Below are 12,527 nucleotides of genomic sequence, written 5' to 3'. Positions count from 1 at the left end.
TTAACCTCTATAAAAATAAAGAGAAACTTAAATAAGTTTTAATATTATAAAATAATATAAGATTTATTAAAAAAACTAAGTATTAACATAAGTATTTGTATATTATTTCTAAAATATAGCTAAATTATATTTTATGAATAATCTGATTATAATTAAATAAGGTTTTAATTAGTTTTATATATAGAAAAATTAAGCCTTTTTAGTATTGAAAAATAACTATTAATATTTTTTTAGTTTTTAGATAAGTTAATGAATAATTTAATATTACTCTTTTTTAAACTATAAATAAAAGAGTAATAATAATATAATATAATAGGATTTTTAAATTATCACTAAGTAAATTATATTAGAATTATATGCTAATTAAAAAGAAGAGAATTATTAATAATATTAAAATAGAAAATTAGCTTATTATTATTATTATTATAGTTTTATCTATAAAATGTCTTATTAAAATAAAAGGTAATTTATTTCTACTTCTATAAAACCTAAATTTTAATATAATCTAATTATATTTTAAATATAATTTGATAAAGTTTTATTTATATTACTAAATACGTTTATATTAATAAAATAGATTATAATAATAAAGGAAGCTATAATAAGTTCAATAGTTTAAGAGAGATATTAAGCTATTAAATTTAATTATTAAATTATGTTAAAATTAAAATTAAAATATAAATGTAAAAAAAAATAAGAAAGGAATAAAAATATATATATTAATAAAGTAAACTAATAGCTTTTAGCTAACTTACTTTAAATTAAAAGTATTTTATAAGATTATTATCTAAAAAAAAAAGAAAAAAGAAATAGAGGAGTTTGAAAAAAACAAAAATAGAAATTTAAAGTAAGTTATATACTAAAAGTAGTTAATTTATATATTAAAAGTAATACTTCTATTTATTACTTACTTCTAATTAGTTTAAATCATTTATTAATTTAGTTAAATAAATACATATCTATTTTCTTTAAAAATACTTTTTTTAATTAAATATATAAAGTTAATAAAAATAGAAAATTACTTTATATTATATATTTCTTATTATATTTGAAATTATTTAAAAGTTTCTCTTATTTATAAGTTAATTATAATTATTTATATAATTTATTTAGTTTAAATTATAATTTACGTTCTTATTTCTTTAACTTTAAAGAAATTATACTTTTTATAAAAGCTTTATTTTATAGTAATATTTTATAATGAAGTTTTTAAAATAGTAATTAAAGAGATTATTACTTAAGTTTATATTTGTTCTTTTTTATCATAAATATAATAATAATATAATTAATTTAATCTTAATATTATAAATAAGATTTTAAACTTAATTAATATTTAAACTAATAATTAGTATTTATGATAAGTAAAAATAGCTATATATATATCTAATTAAAAGAAGTTTTTTATTAGTTTTTAAAATATTATAATAATAAAGTCTTTACTCTTTAGTTATATATAATAAATAAATATATATTTAAAACCTTTATTTAACTATAGTTATAATATATTTATAATATAATTAAAGTTACTTTATAGGTTAAATAACTTTAGCTTAATGTATAAAAGATATTTACTAAGTTATCTATATTACTAATTATTAAGAAATACTAAGTAATAAGTTTATAATTAATTTATAAATATAATTAGATTATAATTTATACTTTATTTTAAATCAAACTAGTTATTTATTTATTAATTTATATATTCTTTATGATATAAAAAGTATTTTAAACTTTATTTGTTAAAATATTTTCAAGATCTCTTTTAATATTAGTAATATATCTAAAATAGGCTTAAACCTATAGGGCGTCTATAGGGGGGGTAAGATAAGCTTTTGCGGAGGGGTAAGATGAGGTGGACGCCGCGTAAGGTCCAGCTGAAGGATGTGCGGCCTTAGATGCGGACCGTTGCTTCCTGCGCTGGGTCGGAAGGCAACAGCTCAAGCGGGTCTTTCCCAATTTAGATTAGGCCCATCCAATCACGCCTCCGCCTCAGGCCCCTCTTGTTTTTGTCAGGCGCGCCGCAGCCTGGTCCTGCTTGGCTCAGGCGCTCCGCTGGCAAACTGTCCCGCGTGCCTGCCTCCTTTCCCTTTTCGCCCGCGCCCGACTGTTCCATCCTCCTTCCGCAACCACTTCTCCTTTCCCAAGACAAGACTCATAAATCTCGACCACCGTCACGACCACTTCGACTTTCACATAATAATTTTTCATTCCATCGCTGCGCTACCACTGTTGCTCCGCAGCTTCTGTATTCCTCACTGCTTTTTTTCCGGACCGACCACTTCTCACAAGAAAGCTCTTCGCGCAAACTTTCAACGCGTCAAACTTAGATCCTCTCCTTCAAAACACCACACACCGCATCGCATCGCGACCCATCGCCTGATTACTCGTCAGAAGCGACCGACCCAGCTGCGCAAATACATCGCAGCAAAATCATTTATACCCTCAAACCAACGTCCCCCAAATCCACATTCACCATGTCTGGCAAGCTTGACCAGTCTCTTGACGAGATCCTCTCCACTCAGCGCCGCTCCTCCGGCGGTCCCCGTCGTCGCTCTCAGCGCCGTTCCACTGTTCGCCCTGCGGCCGCTGCCCCAGTCGGAGGTGTTCAGAAGACATCGAAGCCTGCGCGTGCCGCCGCAAACAAGCCCAACGCCGCTAAGCCCTCGCAAGGCTCTGGTGACAGCAAGGTCATCGTGAGCAACCTGGTAAGTCGCACGCCCGTATCGCTACCAACTCCTACTGACTTTTCCGCAGCCCAAGGATGTCTCCGAGCAACAGATCAAGGTATGTTGCCGATAAGGCTCTTCAGCCCTCGGACTTTGTTCGACCTGTCCTTTCTCGCCCGTCCTCTTTCCCTACCGGCGCCGTAGCGAGATGAAACCCATGGTGGCCATTGCCACTTGCCAGCTGGAACATGTCAAGATACCGCAAGACTCCTTCCTCGATGCTGCAATTCCTGAGATACGGTGCAGAGCCCATCGGAAGTTGAGCACGCCCTGGTCGCGCAATGAAATCGTCATCTCGGGTAGCCTGGTCAGCACCTCAGAAGATTGATAGCGCAGACTGCAACAAATGGGACGTTGGTAGTCACGTCATGTTCAATCAACAGCTTGGTTCGCGAATGCTGTCCACAAAGCATAGCAAGCAACACGAGATGAAGCCCTTTCAGCGAGCACAGCAGTGAGCATCAGCGCAGTACAGGCTAGGATGGCTCCAATATCTAGCTTCACCGCTATCAATACGCCGACCTAGCATGACTCGAATTCTAGCGGGATCTGGGGGATTTGTGCGAGCGATCAATATGGCTGAAAGATGCCTATTGGCGAAGGTGCCATTGCCGACTGCTCCGAGACTTAGCTGCGACTGTTTCTTTTCCGAATTGGGGTGATACCCTTCGACAAGACGGCGACTTCGCGCGAGACGATTTGACTTTGCTGGGCATCTGTGGGGATGGACGCTGACACGCGTACTAACGCTCACTGCTCTGCTCGCTTCCATTGTCCCATGCTCCGGCGATGCTTGGATTTCTCGGTTTCTTGCCCTGCCCGGCGCGGATTCAGAAGACGACGATTGTGATTGATATACAGCGCTTGCGGATAACTAACATCGACTTCCATCAGGAGTACTTCCTCACTTCAGTTGGACCCATCAAGAGGGTAGAAATCTCCTACGGACCCAACTCCGTCAGCCGCGGCATCGCGAACATTACCTTCCGTGACGCAGATGGCGCTAGCAAGGCCTTCCAGAAGCTGAATGGTCTTCTCGTCGACAACCGCCCCATCAAGGTACGTGATACACACGATGCTGCTATTTATGAACCCGCCTAACAAACGACAGATTGAGATTGTTGTCAGTGCTTCTCAAGCTGCCAACGTCATCCCCCCCTCCAAGACTCTTGCTGAGCGCACTTCGTAAGTAGAGTATGAGCAAATCATTCCCGGCTCGACACTAACAGCTTCGCAGTCAGCCCAAGGCTCAGCCCAAGTCGGCTGCCATCAACAAGCGCAATGCCAATGCCAGCAAGGGTCCCGCTGCTGGAAATGCTCAGGCTGGCAAGAAGCCACGCCGTGCCCGCTCTGGTCGTCCCGCCAAGAAGACCCAGGAAGAACTTGACTCCGAGATGGCTGACTACTTCGAGTCTGGCAACGCTAACAACGAGAATGCTGCGGCTCCCGCCCCGGCTGCCACGAACGGCGATGCCGCCATGGAGGAGGACATCATGTAAACCGAGCTCGAGCAGTAACTTGGCCTCGGATACGCCCACGAATGCCAGGTACTGAGAAAGTCGAAGAAGGACAACGCGTGGGGGCGCCTTTGATCTTTCCTTTTTGCGCGTTTCGTGAAACTCTCACAACAGAATGGTGGAAGGGAGTAGACGATTGGAGGCTACGGGATTCTGGCTTTGATTTTGACACGCATTGGTTTTCAAACTTACAGATTGCCTCCCCAGCCTTTCGGCACAACCCAAAACTACCAAAATGGTGCACTCGGTTCGAAAGAACTGACAAGGTACCGACATACACATTTGCTTCGCCCCGGTTGTTCGGTAGCAGGGCATGTACTATAACAAACCCCAAAGTCAGAGCGACTTTAATACACAAAACGCCGAGCCCCCGACATGAGTTCAAATCTGAGTGATTCTGAAAGTGATGATGACGCGAGATTCGTAAGACTGATGCCAGCAAGCGAGGCCTACGTCGGTCTTCAGTAGATGATCTGCCAAATATCATTGACATTGATGTCGCAGAGTTTTCCAGCCTGTTGTGAGACTGTAAATATTGACAGCAGGTCAGACGTCATCACGTAGGTGCCCAAAAGCATTGCCTAGGCAAGTCACACATGAACAGAATGGGCGGAGAAAGATCGCTGAATTGACTTGATGAATCGGCCTAGTCCCCAGACGACACCATCCGCAATGGCCTAGTACAGGTAGAACCGAATGCTGCCTCAGCTAAAATCCTTGGATGAAGAGACAGAGAACAGTCATGTCTCTTCGCCGAATGCCTTGTCTCTCTGCCTCTCGTCCGTAACCCCCCAAAACACACATCACACATAACATCTTTCTTTTTCATCTTGATCAAAGAGTACATTCAGGTCATGAGTCTAGAGCGTAGATTCCGCGGTCCCGCAAGTAAGAGCCGAAAACGCCTGCTGCTTTTGCCAAGGAGCTGGGCTCTGATACCGGGAAAAGTCGATCTCTCGAAGTGGGTTCGACAGGTGAAGAGGGGAATAATGAACCAGCTTATTTCTCGGCAGCCTTGCCGGCGGCCGGGGCCGCCTTGTCGTCCTCCTCACCCTCCAGAGGGGGCATGTCATCGTCATCCTCCTCCTCGTCGTCGACGTCCTCCATACCCGGGGCACCGCCTCCGAGCTTGGAGAAGTCGATGCCGCCGAAGTCGCCGCCAGCGCCGCCCATGCCGGGCATGCCACCTGCAAATGCACATGTCAGGAACGTGGAAACTCGGAAATTGGAAAACCGGCGGAGAGCCCCGCCATCGCGGGGTAGAAGGGTTCGCCGTGGGGTTCGAGCTTTTTTCACGTACCCATGCCACCGAACTGGGAGAAGTCCTCCTCGCCAGCCTCCTCCTGCTCGTCCTCGTCGACCCACTTGTCGAAGTCGGTCTTGAGGAAGTGAACCTTCTTGGGCTCCTTCAGGAGACGGGGCCAGTACTCCTCCTTGAGCTCCTTCTTCTGGAGCTTGAGCTCGACGTTCTTGCCAGTGTGGTTGATTTTGCTCTCGGCGGGGTCGATCTCGGCGTAGAACTCAACGTCGAGGGCGTACGTCCGCTTCAGAGAGTCGGAGTGGCCCTTGAAGCTCAGGCCGGTGGGCTTGAGGTCGAGCTTGAGGTTGGAGGCCGGGACGTCAGGGACGGAGATGGTCAGGTAGACGAAGTTCTTGGACTCGTCGGAGGAGCTGGAGCGCTGGGCCCAGAGAACTGTTGAAGGCTTGTTAGCTTGCTGCGCACACACAACGGCAAGGTCGGTAAATGGGCTGTCGGAGTTTAAGGCGCGGCGATTGGCACCTCGAATGCGACAGTCAAGTTTTGCACGTACCCTCAGGAGTTGCCGTGGTGTCGGACATTTTGATGGTGGTGGATGTGATTCGTGTAAGGAGCTATGACGGGGGATGAGGGGTAGTTATTTTACGCGGGTGCGCAAACGTTTCGCAGATATCGCAAGAGAAGTTGCAATATAGCCTGGGAGAAGAGTTAACACGCGAGGTGGTTTGTTGTGGTGACAGAGGACGACTGACTTGTGTTGTAAGGAAGGTAGGGGTGTGAAATAAGGTAGGAGCAAGATCAGAGTGTGCGAGGGGGAGGAGAGTGGAAGCTAAGAAGGGGTTTGTGAGGCTACGGTTGGAAAAGGCTGGGCCCTGGTGTTGGGGTGAGGCCGGGGTGGGTTCCAGTTGTAGTTACCGCCTAGGGGATCACGGGCAATTGTAGAAGGCGCTCGAAAGATTTGGAACGGCAGCAGCAGGCAACGGCAGCCGTCACCTCACCTTAGGTACTCAGGTCAGTATTGCTGCACTGGGCCGCTGCGGACCGGACCCTGGCAGGGCTGAACGCACTGTACGCTTAGGAATCCTATCCCCTCCACTCCCTTCCCCTCCACTCCCTTCCCCTCCACTCCCTTCCCCTCTTCTGGCGCGCTCTTTCCAGTTTGCCTGTCTGCCATTCATGCCCTTCCGACTGCCAGTCAGATCCTTCACTCGCTTTTTTTTTCGTCTAGGGATTCTGCGCCAGGTACCTGGCTGGAGTTCTGGACTTGCAGGCTGAGCCTCGCGCCTGCTTTTCCAGCGGCTGCCAGGTACTTCGATCTCTGGGGCGAGGCCCACTCAGCCGAAAGTACCTCCTTCCCTGCTCTTTCCCCTCTCTGCTGACGTTTGCTTGCAATTGGAAGAGGCATCTCAGTGCTGGCTGGACGCGCAGCACTGCTGCGGTAGACTTCCAGCCCCCCCTGCAACCCCACGAAATAGGCATGGCATCGCACTGAGTTGGGTTGGCTCGCTGGACGTGCGTGTGCTTGCTGCAGCTCAGAGTGAGGCGCAACATGCGAGAAACACGGCACAAATACGAAACAGCTTTGTTTTCTGCGCTGCTCCTTTCGTCGGCGTCCGCGAAGTATTCACCTGCTATTCATAAAGTGCCTTGTTGTGGCACCGTGCTGTCGGAGTACCGTTTGCTCCATCTGAGACAGAACGTGCTTGTCATCAAGCTTCATCTCGTTCTTTTTCCCATCAGATCTAAAGTGCAGTGAGATCATCGTGGATCCCCCCACCTCTGGGCCTCATTTGCTAGCATACGACATTGCCGGGCGAGGCGGATTACCGCAGTATGTGTCCCGCCAACTTGGACTCCTCTATGTGTCCGTAGAATACCATCCGATGGAGATGTCACTTTCTGCGTCAGAACAACCCAATCCTGATAATTCTGCACTTGCCGAGAGATGTGACAAGTCGACAGGATGAACTAGCAGCAGCTGTAACCTTAGACTCAAGTTTGTTTCTCGAGCTGCCCGCCAAGCCGCCTGTTCAGAGTGAGCCGAAGGTTCCCTCGCCCCGATTGGTGATTCGCATGGTTTACCACGGACGCGCCCCGGTATTATACTTTTCCTTCTTACGCGCATACAATTTGCAGCGTCTCCACGTGACGACAATCCCCCACTACGGCCCGTATCAGTTGAGGCAGCGACCCAGGGAATGACGACACATCGCTCCCAGACCCAAGGCAGCGCTTATCGAACCCGCCAACAAACGAGGCTGGCGACAGCCCATCACGCATCCATCAGTCCCGCGCTCGCACCTACGTCTCGAAGCCGAATCTCCACACATTGACGGCGTTCACCGGCCATTGTCCGCCGCCCAGCCCATCATGGAGACCCTCAAATCGCTGTTCGTCAAGCCCGATCCGCAGCAACAGGTACGGCAGCTCTACCGCCCGACGAAACACTAAAGACACTGACCGGACCCCTCTCCTGCAGCTGCGAAAGTGCAATGCCCTCATGCGCTCCAACATCCGCAAATTAGATCGCGATATCAACCAAGTCAGACAAGTCGAAGCCAAGACGAAGCAACTCATCGTCCAAGCCGATAAGCGAGCCCAACGAGACCCTACGCGGGCGAAGCAAGCACAAAAGGAAGCCCGCGACTTTGCCCGCGAGCTCATCCGCGCACGAAAAACAAGCTCTCGACTCATTACTTCGAAGGCCCAGCTCAACAGCGTCCAGATGCAGGTCAACGAAGCATTTGCCGTGCGCAAGATCGAGGGTAGCATCCGCGCGAGCGTCGGCGTCATGAAGGACGTCAACCGCCTGATCCGACTACCCGAATTGGCCGGCACGATGCAGGAATTGAGCGCAGAGCTGATGAAGGCTGGTATCATCGAGGAGATGGTCGGCGAGAGCTTGCCAGAGGACATGGACGAGCTGGAAGAGGAGGAGGCCGAGGGCGAGGTTGACAAGGTACTCGGCGAGATCTTGAAGGACCGCATGCCCAAGGAACAGCTTCCCGCCGTACCCGTTGCACAGGAGCCCAAGCCGGTCGAGGCCGAGGAGGAAGAGGAGGATGCCGAGGCTATGATGGACCAGATGCGCAACAGGCTCGAAGCCTTGAGGAGCTAAGGGCGGCGCTTCTTTCTTCTCTGCATCTCGACACAGACGGCGTACACGGCGTTTCGGTTGCGTGGAAGGTTCTGCATGGGAAATTTTGATATAGCGTCGCGTAGGCGCTCGGCACCGAGGAGCTTGAGCCGGTTATCACCCCGGCCGCTCCGCTGAGACTCATCCGTTTGTTGTTCCCACATATCATCTTCATGTTTCGTCTGGCGTTCGGAGTAGACGAGGTCGAAAGATACAATTCATCAAAACCTTCACGAGGCCGTATAAGTTGAAGATGGCCGTGTGGGCTTTTTTACTGGCGATCGTGCTTCCCCGAGGTTTGACCCGTTGCCGCTGTATGATCCTTGACAATCAAAGTCAAGATCAGCGGACACTCAGGTTGTGATAAAACTAGGTACTATTCAAAGAAAATTACAGTTGAGCTAGCAGATCATGTGTTGTCTAGGAGCGAGGCAACGTAGTAAATTAAGTTCTAAGTTTGACGGCCATCACGCAAGAGGCCGAGTAATGGCATCGACATGGATAAGATCATCAACTTCCTTGCTGTACTAGGTACTTAGCGGCCAAGTGGCATGATCCAAGCAAAACTGTATATTTATTCTGTGCTGCAGGTGCTGTCGGTGTCTGAATATCGATGTTAGAACCCTCATTGCTATTCATAACCTCAGTGTGGACTAGTCCTTTTCCAGCGTACCTAAGTCTAACTTCCCGAACCAGCCTATTGTTTTCTCCAAGCTCGTTACTTGTTCCCTTTGCAGGGTTCTTAGGTGAAACTACTGCTGCTGCAGGAACCAGTGCAGCAATGTCTGTTGGATCGAATGCCTCGCCAATCGCTAAACCAGTCCGGAATCCCTTTACTGAACCGAATCAATGAGGCTACTCCCTTGCCGTGGTGATTGTATTTTGAAGAGTGAAGAGAACACCTCGGCAATCTCGATGGGCAATCTCGATGGGCACGGCTGAACTATCCAACCTTTCTACAATGGTCGCCTTCACATGTAGGTGGAATTTGAGGACGGCCCGGGTTTTGGATAGTGTTTAAGAAGACTTGAAGCCGTGCAATCCACTATTTCATGTTTCTGAGAACGGTAGAAGCTGTCGAGGTTGATCTCAGCAATGGCTTTCATGAGGTTTTTATCATGGGTATGTAAATGCTGCTGGCCACGGAAATGAAATATCCATATTGCTACTGGCTCTATGCAGCGATGCGGATCTGCGTGTCATGACAGGGACATAAGAAGAGGCACTGGCGAATTTCTTGCGGAATGCAAGCTTTCTTGGCGGCTTAATTTCGATTGTCTTCTGAATCTCCTTTCAGAGTCAGACTAGAAAGCTACAGATTACGGCTGCGAACCCCACGCCTCCTCGAAACGCAGTCTTCGTATTCTTGCTGTAATGGTATCAGAATATCCTTCACATATCTGCGACGAAAGCCTTCATTGGCTAAGCCATATTCATAGTCATCGGAGACAGGCCTCATACACCGGTAGACCACCGAAGTAAAAGCCCCGTACTCACGATCCTTGATTCTCTGGGTCAGGCGATCTGCGATTCGCAGCTCTGTGAAATCGTCATCCCCGTCGCCCTTTTCTCGAAAGCTTGATAACGGTGCGCCGTAGGTTAGCTCTAGGAGCGCAACCGCTAAAGCAAAAAGCCTCGGATTCGGATGGACGAGTAGACTTTGATGATTCTTGCGCTCAGTTGGGTCTTGTTTGAGCGGCGCATCTAACTCCATCATCACGAAAAGACATGCCTGCTCCCGTTTGTCTACATATATGTCATTGATGGACCAGCGATCTCGAAGCCAAGGGGTGTCGAAGAGCTGTAGAACTCCAGTAGCAAGTGCGAGAGCTATAGCTCGCCTTTCCCGGGCAACGTTAGTACCTAAGCCGACGACGAGTCGTAGGAAATCTCAAAAATGCTCACTGACCTTTCTATCGTTGTCATGTTCTTGCCGCCTTTGTATGGCAGAATATCTCCTACAGATTCTAATTCTCTGTCCTTGCATGTGGTGTCATGAACATGATAGTGCCATTCACCATGAGGAAGAAGTCCCAGACAACATCCCTCGCCGCAATCCTGCGTCAGAGCATCACATAGATTGAATATCTCGACCTCCGAGCTGCACGATCTCAACGGTTTAGAGAGGTCGTTGGGTGAAAGGTCAAATCTCGTCTTTTTTGTGGTGAGCTTAGGAGACTGAGGTGCTGCGCTTTCTGGTGTGCTAGATGAGGATAGGTAAGTATGTGAAGTTCATTTCCGCGACCATGGTTGTTGGTTTCAAAAGAAGGAGGAGTCTTACGGAAAAGATACAACTGCTACATCCCGCCACAGTCCTGTCTGTTGAGGATGGGGAAGTACTTTGGGGTCCAGCCAAAAAGAGTACCTGAACTCAGGGACCTCTATTTCTGTTCCCTGCATTTCCGGCGGGCTTAGCTGAAGCCGTGCTTGATGGCCATGTGTTAAACAGCCTTGGGAAACAGCCGATGTGAGCCTGTTAAACAGTCTTTTGGTGTGCCCTTGTACCTCCAACCAATACTTCATTGCTGTCTGTGATGGTCGTCTTGTCCTAAGCGTTTCCTGAGCTTGTTCATCACCTAAAACCTTTCTCGACAGATCCGAAATGTCCTCGGATATCCTGCGAAGAAGCTCGCTGTATTTTTTTGAGCTTCTTCCCCTCTGTATGCTCGTCCAACGGTCAATAAATATGCTACAGTCGTCCTCAGGAAAGTCCTCTTCAGATGACACCTGATAAATTCAGCCTCGGCTGCAACAGTTTGGCTTGGTAGAGGTAACTCACGCTCATGCTGTCCCATATGATGAGCTTGGATCTCATCGTGGCGACGTGCTTTTGGAGTCTTGAAGACGACTTTTCAAAGGAAAAGAAGCCGTCTGCCAACTTAATCTGAATCATGGTTTGCAGCTTTAAACTGTTCCAATCACCCTGACCGCACATCAGTTCGCGGCATTGCTGATCTGGCAAGCCTTTCACCAAAGCCACACAAGCTGCTTCCCATTGCATCCTGAAGGACGTTATTTTCAAGACATCATTTTTGAATGCTGTGTCGTATTCCGCCGTGATTTTCACCTGCGCGACCTGTTGATGTCGTGAGCGACGCTCTAAAAAAGCGCGTGGGCCTGCATGATTTTTCTTACTGCCGCCTGCTGGGAGGAACCAAACATATCATGGATGATCCGTAGATCTCTGAGTATGAATCCCAGGTTTTGGGTGACGCTTGCGGAAGGCCTTTAGCCTAGCTCAAAAGCTTCTGGAAATTATCCAATGGAGTTTATTTACCTCGCTGATAACTGCCACCTTTTCAACTCCCCTGCCACTCGTTGAAACCCATTTTCTTCTGCAGAAGAGAACTTGACCATACTGCTGTGATCTGCGTGGATGCTCAGAGAATTGTGTCCTGGAAGCTGAGCTGAATCCTTCGGTACGACCAAACCGATCCCACGGAGAGGAAGTTCTTCGAAAAAACAGGTGATCTCTAGGTTTCGACCAGATTCCCGAAGCTCTCTTACCATGGAAACAAAGTCGACTTGAATGCTCTCTAGCAATTGATTGTCGGTCTCTAATATCTCCAGGAGAGACGTGTTTGTGGACTTGACAAGTCCGAGTGCTGTAGCAGAAATGTTTCCCCATTTCGCCATCCAAGCTCCTTTGTGCGGAGTGCCCATGAAGATGACGCCCTTGGTAGTGTTGAAAACATCTCGAAGGTGAGCCTCGGGATGATGTCGTGACTGTAGCAGCGCTTTTTTGCATACGAGACCTCCCAAACTATGCGCAACGAAAATAAGTGGACGTTGGTTGCTTCCATGGTTTGTTCGATTCATAGTTATGTCGTTTAGTAGGTTTGACGCATGATCAATGAGTCGATTCGAAGACGCGACTGATTTTGACATAG

General features: G+C 47.0%; 5 protein-coding genes across 5 annotated transcripts; 2 read left to right on the top strand and 3 right to left on the bottom strand.

Annotated features, from left to right (window-relative positions):
• Positions 1-2,474: 2,474 nt before the first annotated feature.
• On the top strand, positions 2,475-4,225 carry mlo3 (mRNA export protein mlo3; the record flags this gene model as incomplete). Its single annotated transcript, XM_032025400.1, has 5 exons — positions 2,475-2,705; positions 2,755-2,784; positions 3,621-3,785; positions 3,838-3,911; positions 3,964-4,225. 5 exons carry the CDS (start codon positions 2,475-2,477, stop codon positions 4,223-4,225), a joined length of 762 nt encoding a protein of 253 aa, XP_031878042.1.
• Positions 4,226-5,242: 1,017 nt separating this feature from the next.
• On the bottom strand, positions 5,243-6,082 carry wos2 (the record flags this gene model as incomplete). The annotated part of the gene is made up of 3 exons (XM_032025401.1): positions 5,243-5,430; positions 5,544-5,936; positions 6,055-6,082. 3 exons carry the CDS (start codon positions 6,080-6,082, stop codon positions 5,243-5,245), a joined length of 609 nt encoding a protein of 202 aa, XP_031878027.1.
• A 61-nt stretch (positions 6,083-6,143) lies between these two features.
• CGGC5_v009489 (uncharacterized protein) lies at positions 6,144-6,675 on the bottom strand (the record flags this gene model as incomplete). The annotated part of the gene is made up of 3 exons (XM_066152178.1): positions 6,144-6,197; positions 6,254-6,350; positions 6,569-6,675. 3 exons carry the CDS (start codon positions 6,673-6,675, stop codon positions 6,144-6,146), a joined length of 258 nt encoding a protein of 85 aa, XP_066008410.1.
• A 1,196-nt stretch (positions 6,676-7,871) lies between these two features.
• On the top strand, positions 7,872-8,619 carry VPS24 (Vacuolar protein-sorting-associated protein 24; the record flags this gene model as incomplete). The annotated part of the gene is made up of 2 exons (XM_032025405.1): positions 7,872-7,919; positions 7,981-8,619. 2 exons carry the CDS (start codon positions 7,872-7,874, stop codon positions 8,617-8,619), a joined length of 687 nt encoding a protein of 228 aa, XP_031878007.1.
• Positions 8,620-9,956: 1,337 nt separating this feature from the next.
• CGGC5_v009487 (uncharacterized protein) lies at positions 9,957-11,994 on the bottom strand (the record flags this gene model as incomplete). Its single annotated transcript, XM_066152177.1, has 8 exons — positions 9,957-10,006; positions 10,135-10,478; positions 10,547-10,840; positions 10,919-10,956; positions 11,221-11,364; positions 11,417-11,713; positions 11,773-11,851; positions 11,915-11,994. The coding sequence occupies 8 exons, from the start codon at positions 11,992-11,994 to the stop codon at positions 9,957-9,959; spliced, it is 1,326 nt and encodes a 441-aa protein (XP_066008413.1).
• Between the last annotated feature and the right edge of the window lie 533 nt (positions 11,995-12,527).

This window comes from Colletotrichum fructicola (genome assembly GCF_000319635.2).
Source record: "Colletotrichum fructicola Nara gc5 chromosome Unknown KSG_Nara_v1_contig05, whole genome shotgun sequence".
NCBI lineage: Eukaryota > Fungi > Ascomycota > Sordariomycetes > Glomerellales > Glomerellaceae > Colletotrichum > Colletotrichum fructicola.
This window is presented reverse-complemented; position numbering and strand designations above follow the sequence as displayed.